This window comes from Podarcis raffonei, chromosome Z (assembly GCF_027172205.1).
Source record: "Podarcis raffonei isolate rPodRaf1 chromosome Z, rPodRaf1.pri, whole genome shotgun sequence".
In the NCBI taxonomy this organism is placed as follows: domain Eukaryota; kingdom Metazoa; phylum Chordata; class Lepidosauria; order Squamata; family Lacertidae; genus Podarcis; species Podarcis raffonei.
Genome location: NC_070621.1, coordinates 47830270 through 47856640, shown reverse-complemented (window position 1 = coordinate 47856640; position 26371 = coordinate 47830270). Strand labels below are relative to the sequence as shown.

The following is a 26371-nucleotide window of genomic DNA, read 5'->3' as shown; positions in this document are numbered from 1 at the left end:
AGCCCAACCTGGCTGAGGCCTGCCATGCAAAGTGAGGCAGGCGACTTCCCTGAGCAACCCTGGCTCAGAAGCAGGTTAGTTCCTGCCACTGCGTAGCACTTGCTGCTCAACTCTGCTGGCTTCCCTCATTTTTAAAGGTAGGCTTACTACTACAGCAATGGCTGTCAGGGAACTGCTCTACATGTGTGCTGGGAGAGGACAGGAGTGCCATTCTAAGCTAGGGGAGGTGACAGGGCCTGGGCTGAACCTGCAAACACCTAGTGTGACTCGCTTGGAGGTCACAGCAGGAAACAGCAAGAGCGTGCTACCAAGGACCAGGGAGCCTGGGTGCTTCCTCAAGTCATGCCTCCCTAGCTGACATATTCTGCACATGTGCTTCAGAACACACCCTTTGCCCTGTGCTAACCACAAAGGACCTTTGTTAACCTAAGGAAGGCTCTGAGGAAAGTTTTTTAGAAAGTAAGTGGCTGAAGAGAAGGCTTGTGCTGTTTGCCCTTCCTGAGAGTGCTTCAGGGGGCTGAAACCTCACCTGCTCCCACCTGCCTACAGTAGCTCAAGTGAGACTCCAAACTTAACATCCCCAGGGCAGAAAGAATAGCCTGCAAATATCGCCCCTTTCCTGAGCGGGCCCATACCAGACAGGAATCCACCCAGTCCCCATTTCTGACACCCTTAATTCTCCCATCTATCCAAGGAGCTACCAGATCTCCTCTAGAGTTTCCCTGGTTCCTCAAGGTACTTTTCTCATGGCAATAAAGTGGTCCCCCAACCCTCAGAATCCTAGGTGTTATTTTATTTGTTCTGCCTCCCAAGCTTAACAGCGAAAGCTCACAGCAGGCAACCCACCCAAGGCCGTCACAGTTGCTCAGCAGAGGTGGGCCTGAGCCAGCCACCGCTCTGCCAGGGCTCTGCACAAAGTGGGCAAGGGCTCAAAAGGCATCCGCAGTGGCAGCTGTGACCCAGCTATTCTAGGGCTTAGAGGACCCCAACATGTCCTGCTGGCAATTCATAATTAGCTACTGAAAAGCACAAGGTTGAAAGGAGGACCCCTCCCCATCCTCCCCCCAGCAGGTTAGCTGTCCCATAATCCCATCTTCAGACCCATCCCTGGGCCTTGTGTGCTTTAGTGTTCTGTCTGGTATCAAAAGGCGTAAAGCTGCAAGAAAACAGGCTGCACTTTTAGCCAATAACATCATAGGATTCTGCATTAAAATATAGACAGTTCTTCCCAACCCCGCACCAAGGTTTACAAAAGCTTCTATTTAATCTGCTGCTAGCTTTGCAGGTAATTATCTATAACGTGCAACTCCACCACCTGCCCCAGTTCCAAAGAACAAAGCTGCTTCCGTGCCCTTCTCTCCCCATTCCCATTCCCACCCCCCAGCAAATGCACCCAAGGAGTTGCCACATTGTTCTTGATGCAGTTTTGAAAAGCAACAGCTACTGCCAGTAGCGCCATCTCTGAGGGAAGGAAAGGCACTCATAAAACAGAGACACAAATAATACAGTTTGAAGGCTGCCACAGAAAGCCCTGCCTTCTGCCCATGTCAGGGGGAGGAGAAGAAAAAGCAACCTCCAAAATAGTTCATCTGTAGAAAAATGCCCTTCTGGACTAGAAAAAGGGAAAATGCAGATCAGGGCTCTGGTTAAGGCCAGATATGGGTTTTCCATTTCTCAGCTGCAACACAAAACAGCCCAGAAACGAACCCAAAGAGAAGTCATTTTGGTTTCTTAGCAACAGCTTTTAGCACCTGCTTGCCTGCTTTGGGGGAGCCATTGTTTCAGGGAAGTGCTGCCCAAGAACACATAGCTGAGGGCTTCACAAGGTCAGACCGGGCCTTAAACTTCCAGAAGGCACCTGTAGGCCAGGTGCACAGTCAATAATGAGTTCTACAGCTTCCCACCACCACCACCCCAAACAGGGCAACTTTACTTCCCTCAGCCGCCTCCTCCTCGTCCACCACCACCACCTGCTCCCATCAGAAAAGGAACAAGGGAAGTGCTCAAGAGGGGAGGGACTTCTCAACTCAGACAGCCACATGATTCACAGACCATCTTCTCACCCCATCCACAGGGTGTCAAGTCAAAGGGGAGTTGAGGCTGAGATCAGCTGGAGGGGTGATGCCAGCTCAATGCCCTCCCCCTTCAGACAGCTCTCTGACCTATCGCGGCCAGGCCAAAACCCCATCAATCCGGAGAATGCTTATGAAGGGCAGGAAGTGACTTTGGCCATGGGTGGAGCACTTCCTGGGCCTCTTCTCAGGCTCCTGGATGGGGCTTGCAGGGCTTAACAGTAGGCTCAGGAAAAGATGTGGCACTTAACAGGATCTCTCTCTCTTCCAGTGCCATTTGCTTCGCCCTTGCTTCCAGCTGGTTTGCAGAACAGTAAGACGGACACCAGGTGCTCCTTGCATTCCAGACTCCTCTGGGAGTGCAATAACTCCAGGACCAGAAGGGCACTGTGGGGGGAGGGAGGGAGAGAGAAGATGCTTAGTGCACTACTGCGCATGGATGTACAACAGAAAATACACACAACAGAGTAAGAAACATCCAGCCTTGAGGGAACTCCGGTTTCCAGATATTTAGTATCACTGTTCCTTGAGCACCTCCATTTCTGAAGGTCTGATTCCCAGTTTAGAGCCAAAGCCTGAATCCACAGAGGTTTGTGAGCTTCAAGACTCCCACACTAGGCAAATGTAGGTTAATCTGCCCCCAACAGAGGCTCCATATTAATCCACAACTGTCAGATTGCTTCTAGCCCCAAAGCCCCAGGGATTGTGCATTGTGTAATTACTACAACCTCTTGGAAGCCCAGACTCTTTTCACCTCTTGGTTCAAGGCCTCAAATGCATCCTGTTATGTAGGCTCATTCTGCCGTCAGTATCATTTCTGCTCCAACTTCCCTGAAGTCTCCTTCTTCCATATATGCACCCTCCTGCCCATCAGCACCTTCCATCCAAAGCAACCCTTATCTGCACATGGCAATAGAAATCAGAGTTCAGCAGAACTCAAGGAAGGGATGAGGGATGGTGTGAGACAGAGCGACAGCTCACAGCTGCCCATCACATCTGTCATATGGCCACAAGTATCGTACACTTCTGGTTACCCTAGTTTTGGGCCAGGAGGGAGGGGGAGAGGATTAACTCATCTTCTCTGCCATGTCCTGGTCATCCTCAAAAATAAGTATGAAACAGAATCAAACATGTGAAATGGTTTGCTAGCAATACTGTCTTGAAGACCGAAGCAGGCACTAAATCTATGAAAGCAATGCTACAGAGAAGTTACTGTTCTGAGTCTACAAACAGCCTGTCAGTCACCTTACTGCCTGTGGTAGTAACTGCATCCAGGTGATCAGGCAGAGAAGTATGGAAAGGGGCCCTTGCGAAATGATAGCTCACTGAATGCATGGAATGCATTAGGGCCTGGCTCATTCCCTAGCACCTCCAGGTAAAGAATTCTCAGGCAGCACAGCTGGGAAAGAGTTCTGTCTGATCCTGGAAAACTGCAGCCATTCTGAGTAGAAAATAGTGGATTTTCTCCAATGAATCTGAAAAGACAGCTTCACAAGTTCTTTACGAAAGTTGACTCCTTTTTTATTTTAGGCCACACATGGCACACTTTTGAAGGCAAAGTATTTTTTATGTGCTTGTCCACAATTGGCTGACCCTTAAATAAAAGCATCTCTTAATTGGTCAGTTTCCATCTTTGCCACAGTTGGTGATGTCCAGCCTGCATGAATAATTAGGACTGCCAGACCATTGAATTTGGCCCACAAGGCCCTTTTGGGCAAATGATGCCCAGCTGGCAGTCACTTTACATGCATAGTGGAGATTTATTATCTGATCTACATCCTAAGTGCCAAGAGTGGAGATACGGGACACAGGTGGCACTGTGGGTTAAACCACAGAGCCTAGGACTTGCCGATCAGAAGGTCGACGGTTTGAATCCCCATGATGGGGTGAGCTCCCGTTGCTCGGTCCCTGCTCCTGCCAACCTAGCAGTTCAAAAGCACGTCAAAGTGCAAGTAGATAAATAGGTACCGCTCCAGTGGGACGGTAAACGGCGTTTCCGTGCGCTGTTCTGGTTCACCAGAAGCGGCTTAGTCCTGCTGGCCACATGACCCGGAAGCTATACGCCGGCTCCCTCAGCCAATAAAGCGAGATGAGCACCGCAACCCCAGAGTTGTCGGCGACTGGACCTAATGGTCAGGGGTCCCTTTACCTTTTACCTACAAGTGCCAAGAGTGGAGATAAGGGAGCTCTTGAATCTTAGCGTGTAGCATCACAGTGTGGAGATCCAATAAGGTTATCTCCAGTCTTAGGTCTGTGGTGCTAAGATTGCATATAAGCCTTAGCGGCAGCTTTTTATCACTGAAAAGCTAGCAGAAACGCTTCTCCCAATCATAGCACTGTGGGACTACAGTACTAAGATTGGCAATAAGCCAGTGTCTGCTCCTGTGGCTGTAACTTTGAATTGTCTGATGCCATATGACAGGTGGGTGGCCTTGGAACTCCCTGCCTACAGACATCAGGGAGCTTTTTTCAGCACCAGCTTAAAGCATTTTTGTTAGGTAATGCAAGCCTACCCAGACATGCATAATGCTTTATTCTGTTTTCTTTTTATTGATTATGTCAATGGTGTTTGAATGTTTTAAATATTTGTTGTTAACAGCTTTTACTGATAACTTTATTGGTTTGCTCTTTTTCTAAATAAAACACCAAAAAAAAGTGCTGTGGGGTGCCCACACAAAGTGGCTGCCATGGGCAGCAAAAGAAGAGGTGCCAGCACTCCATACTGCTAAGTACTGTCACACACAAAAATGCCTGGCTAGAAGAATGGGGCCAGCAATAACTTACAAGGCATAAGGAAAATAGCCAGCAGGGAAGAACTCCATAACACCCATATATCGCCCTCCTTTTGAGGAAGAAGCAGGATTTCTTGTGCTGTACAGAGGGCATAAGCATTTTAGGAAATCCTGCTCCCAACACCTGCCATACACAATTCGGCTCAGTTTTGCCAACATGATTAGGAACTCATTCTTAGGCAAAAACTCCTGTCTATAACCGAGAAGGAAAGGAGAGTTTGGGGCACATTTCTACTCTATGTCAGGAGTGTGGAACCTGTGGCTCTCCAGATGTCATGGGGCTAGAACTCTCATCATATCTAACCCATGGGCCATGTTGGGTGGTATTGATGGGCAGTGGAATCATCATCACCTGGAGGGCCACAGGTTCCCCACACCTGCTCTACAACCTCATTGTGTCTCAGGATGGAGGATAATGCTCTGAACACAAGAAACCTGGGAGGCCAAATGCTTTGCTAGAACAGAGGCACCTTTGACACAACCATCTGGGTGCCTGTTGCTGCTGTTTATGCTGTAGCATAAAACAGGTTTAGAGCTAGGCACAATAAACCACCATCTAACAGGTCACAACCCTGTCTAAAGACATTTGCATGAGGTGGTGGCGAAGGAAGGTGACCTCAGAAGTTGGTGGAGGGCAACACAGGAAAGGGCATCCACTGTGGCAACCCCTAAGCTGTGAAATACCCTCCTCACAGAAGTGTGTCTGGCACATTCATTATGTACTTTTTGTCAGATCCTAAATACATTCCCCACTACCCTGGCCTTTGACACCTAAGATATATATTTTAGGGCCACCTTATTCCCATGATTGTAATCCATCTGAAGTGGTTTCAATGTCATATTTTAAAATTGTTGTGACTCACCCTGGCACCTCATGGTGAAGGCTGGGTAAGAAATCCAATAAAATAATAATTTGCCCACTCTCAACCCTCCCAGAATCTGAATCACACATTTACAAAGGGACAACTTGCTTCCATAATACTGGACAAGCTTTCACTTCACAAAATCTAGGGCAAATACTTGGGGGAGAAGGGGGCCAAACACATGATTTTAAATGAATTACAGTAATGTGTTTAGTATTCATTTATTAAATTTATTTTGAAAAATATGAATAGTTGCTGTGTGGGTCCCCCTGCACTGGGGGGGGGGGTTAAGCCTCCCCACTGCTATGAACCTAAGAACTCCCCTCTGCTGCCTTTTGATTTTGCAGGAAAACTCTCGTTGGATCCATTCCAGGCCCCCACCCTCTAGGCTAGGGGTTGTCAACCTGATCCCTACCGCCCACTAGTGGGTGTTTCAGCATTCTAGGTGGGTGGTAGGGCACAAACTGAATCCTCCTTCCATCGAGGATTGGTGGGTGGTAGGGAAATTTTACCATCAAGAAAGATGCATTAGTGGGTGGTAGGCATAAAAAGGTTGACTATCCCTGCGCTAAAAGGTAAAGGACCCCTGACCATTAGGTCCAGTTGCGAACGACTCTGGGGTTGCGGTGCTCATCTCGCTTTATAGGCCGAAGGAGCCGGCATTTGTCCATAGACAGTTTTTCTGGGTCAGATGGCCAGCATGACTAAGCTGCTTCTGCCGAAACCAGAGCAGCGCATGGAAATGCCATCTGCCTTCCCGACGGAGTGGTACCTATTTATCTACTTGCCCTTTTTGACGTGCTTACGAACTGCTAGGTTGGCAGAAGCTGGGACCGAGCAACAGGAGCTCACCCTGTCATGGGGATTCAAACTGCCAACCTTCTGATCAGCAAGCCCAAGAGGCTCTGTGGTTTAGACCAGAGTGCCACCCGCGTCCCCACCCCTGCTCTAGTCTAGAGCGAATTCTTCTCATGGGTCCCTCAATGGCTATTTAGGTTTTATGTATTTAAAGAATGCACACATTCAATGTAATAAATTAATTTAATGTCATAGCTAGTGCTGCCCATATTAACAGCAGCACCAAGATCAAAAAGATGCTGAGATGGATGGAATGGAGAATTATTATATCATACTCCTTGTGTTCCTCACACTTTCTAAGGTATTAAGCACTCACGGTTTGTTAGCTTGACCACGCAATCACTTTATGGCAGAACAGCTGGTGGGATTAAACCAAAAGCTGGAGATTCTGATTCAGCACCTCAATACCTGAATTATTTTTCAGCCCTGTGTAGGTGTCAGGAACTGATTGGATGCAAAGGAATGGTGGGCAGAACCAGCCGGAGAACTTCCAATGGTAAAAGCCTCAGAGCCAGGAATTGGTGTGGGATGGCGATGAGAGGGAGAAGATGGGGAAAAGGAGGTGCTGGAAGCAGAAGAGGTAACAGGGCTTAGAGAACTGGGAGAGTCTGTGGCAGAGAGCAGTCCAGACTCAGAGGAAGAAGCTGAAGCTGAAGCAGGAGAGTGGGTTGAGGGAAGCCAAGAGGCAGAGATGAGTCAGGCTGGTGAAGAGTCACAGGTGTCTGTTTCCCCTTCTTGCTGTGGCAACCTCCCCCCGCCCCAGTCTCCCAGAACCAGGAGAGGCATGAAGAGGGTGGAGGAGAAATAATTTTTTTTAATAATAATAATGATAATAATAATTATAATTTTATTATTTGTAACCCCCACCCATCTGGCTGAGTTTCCCCAGTCACTCTGGGAAGCTTACAACATATATAAAGGTAAAGGTAACAGTCGCGGACGTCTCTGGGGTTGCGCGCTCATCTCGCTCTATAGGCCAAGGGAACCGGCGTTTGTCCACAAACAGCTTCCGGGTCATGTGGCCAGCATGACTAAGCCGCTTCTGGCGAACCAGAGCAGCGCACGGAAATGCCGTTTACCTTCCCACTGGAGCGGTACCTATTTATCTACTTGCATTTTTACGTGCTTTCAAACTGCTAGGTTGGCAGAAGCTGGGACCAAGCAACGGGAGCTCACCCCATCGTGGGGATTCGAACTGCCGACCTTCCGATCAGCAAGCCCTAGGCTCTGTGGTTTAGACCACAGCACCACCCGTGTCCCTACAACATATATAAAACATAGTAAAATATCAAACGAAAAACTTCCCTATACAGGGCTGCCTTCAGAGGTCTTCTAAAAGTTATGTAGTTCTTTATCTCCTTGACATCTGCCTGGTTCCCTGTAACTTCACTTCTCACAGTAAGGGAACCAACAGAAGATTGTTGGAGGAGGCACCTCAGTGTCCAGGCTGATCAATGGGGGTGGAGATGCTCCTTCAGGTATAATGGGCCGAGGCAGTAAATTAGTGCCATGCAGATGCAGGCTCAGATTGCTTGGGGAAACCTGGGCAAGGAGAGGAATTAGGCAGCTGTGGGAAGGAGGGACCTTCAGTCTCTGCAACCAAAGAAAACTTGCTAATGCTCATTAGGCCTGACACTCCTGTGCAGATCCTGTTGTTCTAATAAAGAGTTAACTTCACTTATTTCATGTGATTTACTACTGGCTCACTCCTGATAGTAGGGGTAACCCTCACCACTGTGACTTTTCAGAACCTGTGACAATCTGAAATAGGAAAGAGCAGGGATTGGAGTTGTAGTGCAAAACATCTCGAGGGCACCAGGCTGGAGAAGTGTGGGTTGCATACATCCACCTACCTTTGACAATCCTGAAGTTAACTGGGTACCCAGGTATGGTTGGAGGCCTGTGACGTGTTGGGATAGCTGGGAGCAGATGGAATGGGTTCAAAATTGAAGTCCAGTCCTTCTCCATCCATGAGGTCAGTGTTGATTATGTAATCCACATCACATTCAAGGTTTTCCATGTACATATCGTCCAAATCATTGGGCAATCTGTCCTGATTGCCTCCACAGGGGGCAAATGTAGCTGCAGACAGAAATGGCTGGGTGCCCAGCTGGACCGCCTGGGCAGGCTGTGTGGAGCCCGGTGCCTTCAAAGCTGACAGGCTGACTGTATTCTGAGGAGATGCCATTGAAAATGCAGTCGGCAAGGAAGCAGTGCCAACCGACTCCAGCTGCTGCTCCGGAAGCTTTCTTAATGGGTTAACTGGCCTCATCCTGTTTTTGGAGGACTGCTCCCCCAGAAGCAGAAAAGTCTGGCTGTTCAACCTGCCTCCGCTCTGCGGGAGGATCGGATCTACCTGTGTCATCATCACATCACTGGGTGGTGGTGAGTTGGATGTCAGGAGGGCTTCCAGGGTCTGTGGGCCAGAGAAGTGGCTGGCAGAGCTGTGCAGAGAGATATCAACAGGGTTGAAGAGGGAGCTGCCAAATGACGACGCCTGAGCAGCTGAGCTCTGGCTTCGCAAGGAGAAACTGGGATTCCTCTGTGCCAGACCGCCTGGAGAAGGCTGCTGAGTTGACAGCAAGGATGAGCTTGATGACATCAGATTCAGGCCGTCAATGAGTTCCAGCTCCTCTGTCACTGTGGGTGGGACACTGCTAGATGCGCTGGAGTAGACAAGGGATGGAAGGAGCGCCTCGTCTCCAAGGTCATCTGGCTCAGTTAGGATGGGGGAAAGCCTTGCACTGATGGTGCTGGCATTGGAGCTGGTCCGAGGCCGGATGCTGGTCCACACATCTGAGTCCTCGTTGCTTCTGGAAGAAGGGCTGCCAGGCCACTTGGAGTACTGGGAGCCTGGGCTGTCGGCAGTAGATTCCGGGGCCACTGGCATGGCTGCCTTCTTCCTGGGGGCTTTTCCTCTGGGCTTGACCAGCTTGCTGCTGTTGTCCATGGAGGCCGCTCTCCTCCGTGGGGCCTTTCCACTCTTGCCGCCTTCTGGATTCAGCATCCACCAAGAGCTCTTCCCTGTAGCCTCGTTGTGCACTTTAATGAACTTGCTATGCAGGGAGAGGTTGTGTCGGATGGAGTTCTGGAAGGAAGTGGGAAAGGGCAGTGTGTTAGCATCATTCCCATACAGGCCATTAGACCAGGGCTTCCCAAACTTGGGTCTCCAGCTGCTTTAGGACTCCAACTCCCATCATCCCTGACCACTGGTCCTGCTAGCTAGGGATAATGGGAGCTATAGTCAAAAAACAACTGGAGATCCAAGTTTGGGAAACCCTGCATTAGACCATTCTCCTCTCTCAAGCAGATATGGACAATCTTTTACTCTCACCCCCATATTTAATTTATGTACTTAAACTATGTTTAGCCCACTCTTTATTTTTTAAAAAAATGTGCATCCCAGAGAGTTACATTAAGCACCGTAACACACAAATGAATGAATGAATGATGAAAAGAGTTAACATTCAGAGCAAATCAGCAGCAATAATTAATCCAAAGGCCTGGGTAAACTCACAAAATGCATAATAGTGGGTGCCAGCCTTGTTTGGGGGGGCAGATGATGATGATGATGATGATGATGATTATTCCATAATAGAGGAGCCTGGACTGAGAATGCCCTCTCTCATGAAGCCCCACACTGAATTTCAGGTCTGTAACTCCCATCACCCTTGGCCACTGATCATGTTGGTTTATGAGTGATGGACATTCAAGAGCAACAAGATCTGGGGGAGGGGAAAGTTGTCACAGGTTCTGTGTCCTTGCTCAACATAGACTTTAGCAAAAAACAAAAAGGAAGAGGCATTGCTTGGCATAAAAGTCCATGAACATGCCTTTTTTTCCTATACCAATCTAGAAAAAAACTGAACCCAGCATTTTAAGACTGACATCAGAGACTAAGGTGACAGAAAAGGCAATTTGCCTTTCCCACTGTAAGCAAAGATGTTTGGGAACTTCTGCTTGGGAAGTTCAAACCAACATAAATATGAAGGAATATCCAGGAAGCAGGGTACAGCAGTGAGCCAACAGTCATGCAGTGTGTTGTCCTTTCACAGCTGCCCTCATGGAAAAACTATCTAAACTAATGAGACAGAGATGTAATCCAACCAACAAAAAAGGCACTTTCCAGGAAAGTTGCTTTTCCTTTCTTTCTTATGTGCCGCAAATGTAACATGACTGAAAACTACCATTGACCTGAGCATCGTTACTGAGGGATACTTTAGGATAATTTTTAATGTCTTTACAAATTCATTGAAATGAAACTGTAATCATTTACTTGAGTGCAAAGAACATTTGAGAACATGAACATGCATTTTATGTTTGTATGCTCCTTATTCTTTTTTCCCCTTCCCTTTTTATTTCCTTCTTTTATATTTTATCCTATTTTCTTCAAACAATTTGAATGTTTTCCTTTATTATAAAAACTGCAATAAGACATTTACGTAAAAAGTTGTTCTTTCAATCCTCTGCATGTAAGTCCCCCTCTACATCCTTTGCCTTCCTACCAGTGTTCAAAATTAACCAGGCGCCAGGTGCATTTTGCATCTGGCTTCCAACCACTTGTGACCAAGTGAAGATGCCTGGGCACCAGGATGGCACCTCCACCATCTGGGGATCATTGGATCTGGACTGCTTTCACACCCTAATACCCCATCCTGTTGAATTATGTCAGTTATATTTTATCTGCACTATCAGAATAAATTTCTGGAACCAAAATGCTTTTTCTGTGCAGCCTGAGCAGGAGCAGTTACCATTAAAAAAAGAGAGGTCGGAATAGGCCAATATATATGTGGACTGTGCCCGAATCAAGTGACTTTTCTTCTTTAAGTTCTCAAAGCTCAAACATCTGAACCAGCCAGATGTTTAACTGAGAATCAATCACAGTCAGTCCATCATTTGAAAAAATTTACTTTAGAGCCATCTAAAGACATTCCATTTTGGCGATTGCAACCTTGGTTTAAGAAGCCATTTGGCACCTAGTTTATTTATCTGAGTTTCTAACACTGTTTCCTACTCCCAACTGATTTGCAATCACCAGCTTTTGACTGCCAAGGGAATCAGCTGCCAACCCAATCACTGTGTTGTGCCACATTCCCGTCTCTTCTGGGTGGCCATCTCGGCTGATATCAGATCAAATTCCAAGAAGGCATTAACAATGGAAGATTACAACTCCAGTTGTGTGGAATATTTAGAGAACTATTCCCATAGCTTACACTTTTCCCATCAAGCCCAAGTGAAATAGAAGATAGCCCAGCTGGGGCCATTAAAACACAAGTCCTCAATTTCAACTGACCTAGGCCTCTTTTGGCGCATGGGTGAACCCTGAAAATGCTGATTTCTCTTCCAAACTGGGAAGCATTCTGGATCAGTGACTTAGTGACAGAATAAGCAATTCCATGAACTGGTCATTAACCTCAACTGTGCCTACACCACCAGAAGTTTGTGTATTCCAATACACAATGCTGTTTTCAAAGCCTTTGCAAACAGCTACACCAGCCTGGAGCATAGCTGTCAACGTTTCCCTTTTTTAAAGGGAAATTCCCTTATTCCGAACAGGATTCCTTGCAAGAAAGGAGAAAAGTTGACAACTATGGCCTGGAGGTCTCTGGCTTCCAAATATCTCTTCTGCAGCTTTTGCAAATAAAAAAACCCCACCACCACCCCATAGTTGTGCCATAGCTGCCCTTGATTTAGAATGGAATAATTATTTTCCCTCCCAGTGGTTTACAAGCTGCAAGTTGCCGCACAGCCCCGCCCCACAGGGAGTGAGTCAACCAGCTGACCAACAGGAGCCACCCTCCCTCCCCAAAAGGAACGACTGCAGTTTAATTGCATAACCACAAGACTTTGGCTCCACATGCTTCAGAGTGACTTGAAACCAAGAGGTTTAGAACAGCATGTAACTTCCTAGGAATAGTAGTAAGGTTTTGTTTCTGGGTAACGGGCCTCCTCAGACAGAACCACAGTGTGCTAAGCCTTGCGTCAAGAGATGTCCTCGGCCCAACAGCAGAACTGTTCTGGAACTACAGGATGAAACTATCAAGCCTTAGCTCAGGGGTCAGCAAACTTTTTCAGCAGAGGGCTGGTCCACTGTCCCTCAGAACTTGTGGGGGGCCGGACTATATTTTTGGGGGGGAAATGAACGAATTCCTATGCCCCACAAATAACCCAGAGATGCATTTTAAATATAAGCACACATTCTACTCATGTAAAAACACGCTGATTCCTGGACTGTCCACGGGCTGGATTTAGAAGGCAATTGGGCCGGATCTGGCCCCTGGGCCTTAGTTTGCCTACCCATACCTTAGCTCTGGGTTATCTGTGGGGCCTGCCTGGTGTTTTTATATGAGTAGAATGTGTCCTTTTATTTAAAATGTGCCTCTGGGTTTTTGTGGGGCATAGGAATTCATTCATTTCCCCCCCAAAAAAAATATAGTCAGGCTCCCCACAAGGTCTGAGGGACAGTGGACCAGCCCCCTGCTGAAAAAGTTTGCTGACCCCTGCCTTAGCTTCTCTGATGAAGATAATACTGTACAGTATTTTTTAGTGTGTTGGTTTTAATAAGTTCAGAAACCAAGGCATGACAGCACAGACAGCTAGAACATGGAAAACTACCCTTGGGTTCATCTAGCTCATTACTGTCTATACTGATTGGCAACAACTTTCTGGGGTTTCAGACAACAGTCATTTCCTGTTCTATCTGGAGACTGGTTCTGGGGGTTTCTGCATGCAAAGAAATGTTCTACCACCAAGTGATGTCCCTTCAGCACTAGACTGTGGCTCAGGCAACCCAGTGACTTAGCCACAGTCACCCCAGTAAGAATATCCAGGAGGTAGTTAAGGTAGAACCCCAACACAACGTTCTCTAAAAATCCAGAGTTCAAGGGTTGCCCAGTTTAGAATTACCATACTAGTTCTGAAACTACAGATTAAATAAAGGATTATTATTATTACAGTCACACCTCGGGTTAAATATGCTTCAGCTTGAGCGTTTTCAGGTTATGCTCTGCGGTGACCCGGAAGTAACGGAATGCGTTACTTTCAGGTTTCGCCGCTCGCGCATGCGCAGACGCTCAAAATGACATCGCGCACATGCGCGGAAGCGGCATATCGCGACTCGCGCAGAAGCAGGTTGCGTTCGCTTTAGGATGCGAACGGGGCTCCGGAACAGATCCCGTTTGCATCCAGAGGTACCACTGTATTATTATTATTATTATTTTCTCATTATTACGGAGCAATCAATCTTTGGAGCATCCAAAGCAAACTTGGGAAAAGATAAAAAGCTTGGAACTACCACATGACTAGACTCAACTATGTTTCTAGCTAAATGGTATTTAACGCAAATTGAGGGTTTGCAGGCTCCCAGTTAGTGAACATGTTTCCAACACTCACTTTCCCCCTACTCTATTGCTCTGTGACAAAGTGATTCCAACAGCACTTTCAACCACACACAAAGGCTGTCTGAACATTCACAAAAACAAGCCACCACAGGGCGTTCCTAGGTAGGCTTGGTTTTTCTACATTTTGCTGAGAATACTAGTGAGAAGTGCTTTCTATTACACGTATCTAGATTTACAGTCCAAGCACTCCACTACACCTCCAAGGCTCTGTGTGGCGGAGCAGATAATCCACTTGTTTTTGAAAGAGATAAAATACATCAGAGTGACACAATCAATTTAAATACCTTCCTACTGGTTTAATCCCAGGCTACCCATATATCCTCTTTGCAAAACAAAAAAGCCCATGTTTCAGAGAGAGTTCAGAGGGAAGAACAGCCACCTTGAATGCCTCTTGCTATACCCTCGCCATTTGGACATAGTACATGTGAGTTTCATGAAGCTACTAATAGGGCAATCCAATTTCATTCTAATTGCTGGTTGTCATGATGGAATACATGGAAGGAGACTGTCTGTAAAATTATAGTGAGCTGGAGCTACTTATGGTTTTATAGGGTTTAAAAAAAACCAGTTTCAGCACAGTGCTCTTTTGGTACAACAGACTTATCATACTTGGCTTCTACAATAATAGCTAAATCTAGTCATTAAGAGACATCAGGACCCAAAGTAGAAGAAAACAAAAGCCAGCAAGTAAAACACAAGAGGAGTCCTGAGGGGGTCAAACAAAAAAATCTGGGCAGAGTTGCGCAAAATCTATATACCCCATATATGTGAGTGTGTGTGTGTTCAAAAACAAATATAGCAATATAACTGATCGATTAGGAAATCAGATACCATACCAACCACAAAGCCTTCCTGATCATTTATAGTAAGTCAGGGGTTGGCAAACTATGGCCCGGGGGCCGGATGCAGCCCACCAGACTCGTAAATCCAGCCCGTGGACCCTGCTGCCCGCTCAGTCAGTCCTCACACTGAGCTAAACTGGCACGGCACAGCATTTCCTTGAAAAGAAGCCACAGGTGCCTCGCCGCGCAGGGACTGACTTCTGCGACGCTGGCATGGCTTTGGATTGGCTGCAGAAAGCTCCTGCAGCCAATCCAAAGCCGTGGATGCCTCCGGGCAGGCGGCGACACTGGCACAGCTTCGGATTGGCTGCAGGAAGTTCGCTGGGGTAAACCCGGCGCAGCCATGGATGGAGAGGCCGACGGGCAGGTGGCAGGTCTGGGCCATGCCATGGGCATCGTGACGGGCACATCGCAGGGCTTCAGCCAGAGCTTGGTGCGCCTGCTGGCCCCATGCCTGGTGTCCAGCTCGGCGCTGCTGCAGGTGGCACACTCAGCAGCCACACTGGAGCAGCTGGAGGGTGCGCTGCGTGCTGCCTGCCCAGCCTGCCGCCCCCCTGGCCTTGGATGACGGGCTGCTCATCAACAACAGCGGGGGCGGGCGGCGCGAGACACGCTTCTGAGTGCATGCAGAGTGCGTTCCTCCGCCAGGTCCAGAGCCAGATGTGGGACCGGCTTGCACGGTATTTATTTTTCAAAATATAGTCCGGCCCCCCACAAAGTCTGAGTGACAGTGGGCCAGCCCCCTCATGAAAAAGTTTGCTGACCCCTGTGGTAAGTGGTTCTTTGAGTGTGAGAAGGGGGGAGGCAACAGTATCTCAGTTACTTGATCAAGCACCAAATTTGAAAATACTTTCCCCACCCTTTGTTCTAATTTGAAAATGCTGTATTGTTTTTAACACTCGATTGGAAGCCGCCCAGAGTGGCTGGGGAAACTCAGCCAGATGGGTGGGGTATGAATGAATGAATGAATGAATGAATAAATAAATAAATAAATAAATAAATAATTACTATTTGTATCGAAGTGTAGTTAATAGATAGTACAGCTTTAATGGGGTAACAGTCTTGAACAGGCTCTTATTATTAATGCTCAGTCTCTGCTGACCCTCAACTCTCCCCTCACCCAACCCTAATTCAAACTTTCTGAATTATAAATATATTTTATGACATCAACCTGGATAGCTCAGCTGCTTAGAGCATGGTGCTGATAATGCCAAGGTTGCAGGTTCGATCCCCATATGGGACAGCTGCATATTCCTGCATTGCAGAGGTTGGACTAGATGAGCCTCAGGGTCTCTTCCAGCTCTACAATTCTGTGATTCTAAGTTCTGTGATGATGAGGGGCAGAGGAAAAACCAATAAAGGCCTCACACATCAACCATCTTAAAGCAAATACTATTTTGACAGCACATATTGACTGTTTTTCAGGAACCTCTGGTGTGGTTCTTAATGCCAGGGTGCTAGTACCTGTTTGGAACTCCTCAAATGTGTGAGGAATTTGGCAGCAAGCTGGGGGCAAATTGTCCTCACCAGGAAGACAGAAAATGATGTTTTCAAATAAAGTTTGATGTGCCAAATACTCATCGACTTTCCTGGGAGGAATGAAAGGCACCTCCCATATCAAATGGCAAGCCCTACCTCCATTCCAAAGCAGCAGCTTGCACTCTCTCCAATGCAGCTGGAAGAATTTCAGCCTTAGAAAGCATCCCTTCCCTCACAGCTACCTACCTTTTAACAGAGTGCTAATGTAGGCACTGGCAGAGGAAGAGGAGTGCGGGGGGAGCGCACCACCCTGGCAGCATGATCCCGGTGGGGTGCCATCGCAGCTGCCCCCTGCCCTGTGCTGGGCACCACTTCCCCGCAGGTAGTGTGCCACGCCCCCGGGATGCACGCCAGTCCCGCCCCGCCTGCTCTCCACCCCACCCCCCGGTGGAGCATGAAGCTCCGCCACTGAATGTAGGTGATGTTTGATAGCAAATGAGATCCTTACAATCTAAAGTCTAACACAGAAAGGGGAGCAGTGGAAGAAGGCAAGGGCAGCAGATGACAACGGGTAAGTACAATTAGCTAGCTTTGCAGTTGTTAGAAAAGACTTGGGGAAGAAAGGCTTCACAGAAAAAAGTGAAGCTTGAGGAAGAACTTGACAAAAAAGTTGTTACCACAGTAACAGTAGGTTATTTCTCTCAAAGCTGTCATGGCCAGGATGCCTCTGAATGCCACTTGCTAGGGAATATACGAGGAGAGTGGCTGTTGCACTCAGGTGTTGCTTGTGGGTTCCCCAAAGGAATCTGGTTGGTCACTACAAGAACAGGATGCTGGACTACATTGGCCTTTAGGCCTGATCTAGCAGACACGTTCTTCCTATATCTGTAAGTATAGTACACAAGCCTGCAACTGAAATTTCTCCAACCCACAACATCTCAGAGCACAAGCCTCCCTCTCTCAAGTGATTATTCTACCTTACAGTGGGATTCTAACCTCCATACTACTGAGGTCTGCAAAGAAGGAGGTCATCAAAAGTTATGCTAACTAAGTTCCTAGTATTTCCGTACTAGAACAAGCTTAACCTGCTGACATTCTGCCGGCCACAACTATTAAAAGCACAAGAACACTGCTCTTCCTCCCTTCCTCCAACACTAACCCTAAATAATGCAAAGCACTAAAGGTTCCCAAGTTGCAAATAAGTTAGTTTACCTAAACCTAGGACACACCACACACAGCTCATAGGCAAATCTACTATCTTTTCATACAAAGATCCTAGTGCCAGTTAAGTTCTCCTTTCACAGCCAGGAAGGGAGTAAAAAGTTGGTGCTGTGCACAACATGTTCTGTAGAATGTTTAACCCAAAATCAAGTCTTATGGACAAGAGGCACAAAAGCCAAAAGATAGTGGGTGGAGAGTCACTTCATATGGACAACTGGTGGCACAGTATAAGCACCTGGAAGCAGTTATTCTGGGGCTCAGTACAGCTGCAGGCCAACCTCTACACATGCTCTCTTCAGGGAAAGCAGCTTCTTTCAAAAACTGGCAGAAACAGCACCAAGATTTTCCAAGACAATTCAGCCTGAGTTATGAAGAGCAAGCAATGTGAGGAGGGAGTGGGAAAGTGCCCTCTGGGACTCTGCACCCAAATGGCTCTGGGGTGGGGCATGTTTGTCCTGTTCCGTCCTTGTTCAGTTAAGCACACCCTGCTTTTAATCTAGAGTTCACTCAGGAATAGGCATGGCTGACAACAGAGCAGATACTCTCTGTGGATTCCCTAGCAAAGATGCCCAAAGATATTACTGGGATAGGATTGTGCTACTGTGCTTGCCACCTCATCTTTTTCTAATACATTGTATTTCCATTCATCACCCATCTCATCTGCCAGCTGGCATGCACTGTAAGTGAGATGCTTGTAGGCTGGGCCCACCAATATGCATGTAACTTGCATATCAAAAACATAACTTTTGCAAAACTTCAACAGAACTGTTTGAGTCAGACAGGCCCAGGTGTTCCTGGAGAACCCTTCCCAATGTACCACACCTACTCCTGAACATCAACATTTAATATGAAGCAGTGCTCAAAGTATAGTTTAGCTCTTTGGTTCTTACCTACCCAAGAGAATTATGTCCAAATCTTCTACTTAAATCATCTTGTTTTGGGAATGATACAAGTCATAAAATTCCATACACAGAAAGAAGCCAAGCAAACAGCTATCCACACCGGCATAAAGCAGCACACAAGAACAGCCTCTGATCAATGAAAAATTGGAAGTGCCTCTCTTGGCATTCCCCAATATGTGCCTTGCAAATGAAGAATCACACTGGGTTTACAAGGAGGATGTCCAAGCTAAGTAGAGGAAATCAACTTTGATGATTTCTGGTGTATGGTGATTCTCACATACCATTTTTTCAGAGTACAGTGGTACCTCTGGATACGAACAGGATCCGTTCCAGAGCCCCGATCACATCCAGAGCAGAACGCAACCCGCGTCTGCGCGTGTTGTGATTCGCCGCTTCTGCGCATGACATCATTTTTACCATCTGCGCATGCACGAGCAGCAAAACCCAGAAGTAACGCGTTCTGTTACTTCCGGGTTGCCGCGGAGCACAACCTGAAAACACTCAACCTGAAGCAACTTCAACCCGAGGTATGACTGTACTGTTCTCTTTGCTACATCTGTGGGTTTCCATTCTAAAAGAAAGCCACTTTCCCCTGTAAGCTTATAAGCTTGCACTCTGATAGAGGCAGGTGACTCTACAAGAGTGAAGACAGCCACAGTGAGTGGGGATAACCAAGAAATCATTACCCTGAAATTTATGCAGCCTAACTACTTAGTAATTTCCCCCTTGTCCCTATTAATTTGGACTTGCCAATCCCATCTTGCCTGAGCTCAGTCAGTCAAGTGTAGGGATCCTTAAGGCAGTTTCCTGAAAGAGACAGTAGCTGGTGTAATAAGCCAACGTATGAAAGTTTCTATAAGATTGGGTCAGAATCTGGTATCTTATGCCAATCTTTTAACTGTCCTACTATGAAACCAATAGAAATGTTTTGCTTCCATTTAACAGATACAAAGTATAGCTTTACCCAAGCAGCATTCAAAGCCGAAAAGATTTAAAATGCTTCATGATTCATCAAGAAAATTGCACAAGAGTCTACAGACATACACAAATGCTATAACATCCTTCCCTTTTAAAAAAATTATTGAAGATTTTAGTTTAAAAAAATATGTGCATTGTCTCTTTTCTCAAGTTGCATTTTCTACAGATCAGTTACATTTGTTGTGAGACATGAGTGTTGCATGCAGTATAAGGTCGGTAAGAAAAGAAGGGGAAAGAGGGAGGGGATGGTGAGAGGGGTGGGGTCAGGTGGTAATGCTTATTTTCTTTACCTAGTGTATATGTGGGGTTTTGTGTCAGCGTCACTTGTATGGGTTCTCTTTCTGTTCACTTATGTTTCCTTGGTGGTGAGAGAGGTTGGGGGTAGCCTAGAGTTTGGTTGGTTGTCTTTGGTTGGCTGTACTGAGAGTTGTTTATGTGTGTGAGAGGGTGGATTTTTTGGTCATTAGCCAGAATGATTTGTACACTGTTGGTAGATTCTTGTTGGGCTGTGTATGTGATGAAGGGGAACCATACTGGAGTGAGAACATCTTCTTCTATTTATCCCCATGTCAGTTTCAGTTTATTGGTTAGCTTTTCTAGTGAGGCCGTTTCCCATACTGTTTGATACCATTTGCCCATGTTTACTCCTGACAAGTCTCTCCAGTGTCTGGCTATGAGGCTTCTGGCTGCTGAGATTAGGTGGGTTATGAGCTCTGCATAATGTGAGTGGGCATTATTAACTTGGACAATGTTCTGGGGTGACTTCTAATACCTACTTATTTATTTTGCATATTTCTTGTATGACTGGTGGTCTTGTATGATTGGTTGGATTTTGGGACATTCCCACCACATGTGAAGGTATGTGCCTATGGAGGTGCAGCCTCTCCAGCATTTTGGTGAGGATCCTGGGCGCCTCAGCCCTAGTTTACCTTGTGTTAGGTACCATTGGTAAGTGAGTTTCAGGGTGAGTTACCATAGATTCTGGCGCATAAGATGACTTTTTAACCCCAGAAAAGAGGTTAAAAAGTCGGGGGTCGTCTTATACACTGGGTATGGCTGCAGTGGGTGGCAGGCTCTGCACCGGGAGGAAGCTGTCCGAAAAAGCTGCCCAGTGATGCTAAGCCAGCTTCGCTGGGCAGCTTCCTCCCAACATGGAGCCCACCACCCACTGCTGCAGCGGCAACAGCTTTGCTGGGCAGCAGCAGCGGGCGGTGGGCTCCACACCGGGAGGAAGCTGCCCAGTCGCCTAATACGCCGGAATCTATGGTATTTTCTTTTAGTTGAAATGGATTTAAGGGGGGGAGTTAGACCACATTCTAGTCGATTGGGTGGGATTAATTTTATAGTCTATGTTGTTCAGGCCTAAGTACAGTGCTCAGATTCACTGGCATGATACAGAATGCTTCTCTAAAGATAGAAAATAAATAAATATTAAGGCACAATATTGTTGGCAAATCCTTGTGCTTCCCGTGCTAAAAGCACAAGCACTGGGAAAGGGACTTTAACCATATTCCTGACACCTGTATGGGAGACGCCTGGCATAAGTGACAGCTCAAAACAGTTCTCACTGCCAAAACATGTGTTTCAACTGCTTTAGAACAAAACCTTTCATTAACTGTCTATCCATACAAGGGAATCCTGCAGAATAAAGGACAGGAAGAAACTGCTCAGTGTCTGCTTGTAGGACTGTTGTTAATTCATCCTTCACTAACAGAACATCTTCATTTACTTGGCAGATGGGGTTTGAGGGGGGTGGAGGACAATGAGAATTGACTAAAGAAACAAAAGGCAGCCAGTGTGATAGATATGAACACAGGTAACCAAGTTCAAGTTCTGCTGAGCCTTGAAGCCTATGGGACATCCTCAGGCAAGCTTCTGCACCACAGAATAAACTACAGGGTAGTTGTCTGTGTTTGCAAAAGAGGGGAAATTAACTCCGAAATCAAAGCAAGTCCATGTGCTTCAAAAGCAAAAGAGTATTTTTTTGTTACTACAGTGGTACCTCGGGTTAAGTACTTAATTTGTTCCGGAGGTCCGTACTTAACCTGAAACTGTTCTTAACCTGAAGCACCACTTTAGCTAATGGGGCCTCCTGCTGCTGCCGCCGGAGCACAATTTCTGTTCTTATCATGAAGCAAAGTTCTTAACCTGAAGCACTATTTCTGGGTTAGCGGAGTGTGTAACCTGAAGCATATGTAATCTGAAGCATATGTAACCCAAGGTACCACTGTACTTTAAATGCGAACTTGCAAGGAGTAGATCATTCTGGCATGTGTGCTATTCTGGGATTCTCTATAGGCCTGCGAGAGCGGGACAGCTACCTCATATGAAGCCGCTAAAGGAGCCAACTCCCTTTAATACAGGCATTTCCCATTTTTAGGACAAATAAGGCTCATATCTGAAAGAAAGAGTGATCGTTCTAAGTGCCTTTTCAGCCTTACTGAACTTCCTCAGCACAGAGCATGCATGTTCCCTCTCTGCCCGGAGTTCTTGTTCTGAAGGAAGGGTTGTGTGAGCCAGGAATGCATGCTATGAAGGAGTTATTTATACTGAGTATCAACGCAGCTGGGTGACAAAGAACTGAAGCCCAGTATTGAAAACTATTCAAGTGACACTTGGTCTTCCACAGCAGCTTGGCCTAGAGTTCCAGATCGAGCTCGTGCCTTTCCAAGAAATCTCTGAGAACATTTACAAAGGGGGCAGGGAGTGGCCTTTCTTGGAAGTGCTGAAACAAAGTGAACTTAAGGGTCACACTGGAGGGAAGAAGGAAAAGACACACATGGGGTGGGGAAGTAGTCGGCTGTGAAACCCCCCAAGTCCATCTCCTAATACTTGCTCACTACCCTTTATTAGATACTATCAGAGGCACTGCTGGCCCAGATAAATATTTAGGCTGATCCAAGGCAAGGTTTGCCTAGGTAAAAAGAGTCATTCTAGACCACCTTTGCCCAACCTGCTGCCCTCTGGGTACAACTTTCATCTGCCTCAGGAAGCATGGTCAGGCTGATGGGAAACATAACCCAAAGCATCTGGAGGGCACCAGGCTGAAGAAGGCATGTCTGAACTAACAGATTATTTAAAGAAATTCATATAAGAGAAAATTGTATGGAACAGAACAAAGCTGGAATTCCTTCTCCCCATCTCCCCAAATTCCTGTCTAAAACTATGTTTTTAGAAGACATCAGCTACCATATTTACTCAAGCCTAATGCAGCATTGAATCTAATGTGCACCTCAATTTTCAGGACCTTGAAACAAAAAAAGGATTTGCTGGAGAATGTAAATGTGCCATCAAATCTAATGCGCACTGTATTTTTTGCAATGTAATTTGGCCAAAAAAGGTGAGCATTAGATTTGAGTAAATACAGTATGTGCAGGAAGGAGGTGGGGGGAGGATGAGAGAACATTTCCAGAATATTTTCAGTCCCTAAAGACAGCGTTTTTACTATCATCCTCCCAATTTCTGGCAACAAGATTTCCCTAATCCAGCACAGATGACAGCTTCAGAAAGGGCTATCCTCTGTTAACTGTTTGTCCTTGGAATTTAGCTAAACTATGGGTATCTGGAACATCACACAGTAATCAGGCCAGTGTTGTGACACAGGAAAAAGGAGACTGAACCAATCCACCCCTTTGTTCAGAGAGCCACCCTGCAGCAGTCAACATTACTAGCACATGTAGAAATACACCAAGTCAAATCCAGCAGCCTCTCCATGTGGATCAAAAACTGTAGAAGAGTTAAAATCTAGGAGCTCCAAAGTCCCTACCACAATCGGTCGCAAGAGGAAGCAGACTCCTTTGTACGGACAAGGCTTATTTACTATCCTCTCTCTCCAACACTCCGCATTCATGTTCTGTGCAAGAGATGAATGCTTTTCCCATGCCTCCCTAGCTGGCACTGGAAATTGGCTTGCAGGCTGACTAATAATCCCAGTGCCAGTGCAATACTATACACCTGTGGTTCTCAACCAGTGTACCGTGGCCCCCTGGGGTGCCTTGAATGATAGCCAGGGTGCCACAGGCAACACTGGCCTCTGTCCCCCTTTTCTTCTCTCCCTCCTCTGATGCCCTCTTGCTTCTCAACCTTCCAAAGGCTTGTGTGGCTGTTTGTTGCAGCAGCCCTGGCTACAAGCTCCAGAGGCGAATGGGGCTTCTGGGGCAGGCCAGGGAGCAGGCACCTTTGTTTGTGGGGGGGAGCTCAGAGACCAGGGGTGGAGGCGGAGGCTGCCCCGAGAACTCCTAGGGAGAAGGGAGAGGAGGCTGAGGGAACACTCCACGAGGGAGGGTGTGGCATAACTGGGCTTCTGAGACCCAGAACGTGTTTCCCCAGAGGAGAGCCGTAGAAAGAATGTAGCTGGTCAAGGGAGCCATGGACTCAAAAAGGTTGAAAATCTCTGCTATACACGGTTCCATGTAAAAATCTGACAGTGCCCAATCCCCTGATGTCTGCACCTTTTAATTCTTTCAAGTGCCTTTAACACTGGCACAGCAGCTCTGTCAAGAAAAAGTGTCACCTGTTGAGGTCTTTGGTCTCAAAAAAAATCTAAAAGCAAAGGGGCAGTATCCTAAAACTTTTATTATGAAAAGCCACAAAGTCAAGATGTTGCTGGTAAAGCAAGGTGGAAGCATAATCTGCCAAGCATTAAAATGTTGGTTCAGGATGATACAGAAACCCTGCCAAGAAAAGGTATTCTTTTCTCCTCCTGTATTTGCATTCTTTATTTGTCTTTTAGACCACATGCCACTATATGCCTTTGGGTGCCCTGGCAGAAAAATGGTTTGGAAATGTAGTATATAAGAATAAACACAGGGATGTTGGGGGATGTGGAAAGAGAGATAAGGAAGAAAAGGTAGAAGTGTCATAGCTCCATGTAGCTTAGCAACAAACAATCAGGAAGCAGTCAGCTTCAATCTCCCTTTCACCATACTCAGCGGTCAACAACACTCACTCAATCTTCCATCTCTGCAAGACAGGAAAGATAATACTAGCCTACCTTACAGGAATGTTGCAATGGCTCCTGAAACAAGAGCACAGGAGGCAGCACTCAAGCACACCACAGGAACCACTATCATCCATGTGCATAAAATGTAGCCACAATGGACCATAAGAAAAGTATCCAAAATCCAAATTTGAACCATTTGCTATTATTTGGAATGGCAAAAACATCACATAGGCACTGCAGCTCCTCAGAATTGTTCAGCAGGCAGGCTAGATCATGGGTAGGCAAACTAAGGCAAATTGCCTTCACAATCCGGCTGGCAGCCGGAGTACAATGTGTTCTTTTATTTAAAATGCATCTCTGGGTTATTTGTGGGGCCTGCCTGGTGTTTTTACATGAGTAGAATGTACCCTTTTATTTAAAACGCATCTCTGGGTTATTTGCGGGGCATAGGAATTTGTTCATTCCCCCCCCAAAAAAAATATAGTCCGGGCCCCCACAAGGTGTGAGGGACAGTGGACCGGCTCCCTGCTGGAAAAGTTTGAGGACCCCTGGCTAGATGGTGAACAGAGCAAACTGGAGAAGGAAGGTAGCAGGGTCGAGAGAGCCCAGATGCTTTGTTCACCACCTTGCTGGATGGGTTCCGGAGAAAACTTAAGATCCTGCACACTCTCTTGTGGCCTTAGTAAGCAGAAGAACTGCCCAAATTACAGGATCACATCCAATATGCCAGCTCCACTCCAGTTCAGACCCACCAAAATAACTGGGCACGACTCAATTTCGGCCCGCTGATTCTGATAGGTTTATATCAAGTGCAGTAACTTAGTGGGGCACATTATGCTGTTGTTGTTTTCGCTTTGCTAGCCACTTTGCAATTCATGCGAATGGAAAGCGGCGTGGATATAGGCTTGCATCTAATATGCCACCCCGCTCCCGATCAGCCCCACCGAAATAACTGGGTACGGCTCAATTTGGGTTAGCTGATTCCGATGGGTCTACTCCGAGTAGAGTAACTTAGGCGGGCACATTGTGCTGTTGCTGTCTTCTGTTTGTAAGCTGCTTTACGAATGTAAAGCGGCGTAGGTGGATAACAAACCGAATCAACCCCGCGGCGTGTTCTCTTGCTCTGTTGTTGTCGGCGGGTTTTCTGCTGTCTCCCTTTCCCCACGAAGCCACTCACCTTCCATCCGGCGGAGCTGTTGCTGTCGCCCTTGTCGCGGAAGTAAGGCACGGAGCGGACCATCCACTCGTAGATCTGCGCCAGCGTCAGGCGCTTGTCCGGGGCGCTCTCGATGGCTTGGCTGATGAGGTCCGCGTAAGACTGGCTGCCCCAGGCGTTGCGACGCGCCCCGCCGCCGGACCCGCCGCCGGCGCTCTTCCGCGCTCCGCCGGACCCACCGCCGCCTCCCGGCGCCGCGGCCGCTGCCGCCCCGGCCGTCGCCACCCCGGCCGGCTCCTCAGGGCTCCCCAGCCCGCTGCCGGGCGCTGTCCCGGGCTCCGTGTCGGCCGCCGCCAGCTCCGGCCGGGGCAGCGGCCAAGTGCAAGAGCGCGGCCGGCTCTGAGGGGGGAACTCCGGGTCCAAAGCCGCCGCCACCGAGGGAGACTCCGCCGCTGAGGGGCTCCCCGCCGGCTCCGCCATGATGGCGACGCTCCGGGTCTCCGGCCGCCCTCAGCGCCGCCACATCACCCGCCGGCGATCGGACCCGCGCGGCGATCTCCCCCGGTCCTCGCCCGAAGGTGGCGCGGCCCGAGCGGCGGCTTTGCCCGCGCCTCGATCTCTCTCTCTCGGTGGTACCGCCCGCCCTGAGGGCCCTCCCGCTCGCCGCCGATTCTCGCTCAGAACTGAGCGCTCCGCCACGAGAGCAGGCGCCTCGGCGGCACTGTTTATCACAGACGGGGAGAGGGGCGGGGGAGTTGGAAATGAGCCCGCGCGTGCGCGCCCGGTGCACCTTGGGAGCCGTAGTCCCCCAAGCGAGGCGACAGCGGGCGGGGGGAAGCGTCTCGAAGCTGGACGCGGTTTCCCGT

The 26371-nt window shown here is 47.6% G+C and overlaps 1 protein-coding gene across 1 annotated transcript; it reads right to left on the bottom strand.

Annotated features, from left to right (window-relative positions):
• Positions 1-458: 458 nt before the first annotated feature.
• FOXO4 (forkhead box O4) lies at positions 459-26310 on the bottom strand. Its single transcript, XM_053373632.1, has 3 exons — positions 25527-26310; positions 8439-9673; positions 459-2459 (listed from the first exon to the last, which is right to left on the bottom strand). The coding sequence occupies exons 1-2, from the start codon at positions 25983-25985 to the stop codon at positions 8456-8458; spliced, it is 1677 nt and encodes a 558-aa protein (XP_053229607.1). The 5' UTR covers positions 25986-26310; the 3' UTR covers positions 459-2459; positions 8439-8455.
• Positions 26311-26371: the final 61 nt, after the last annotated feature.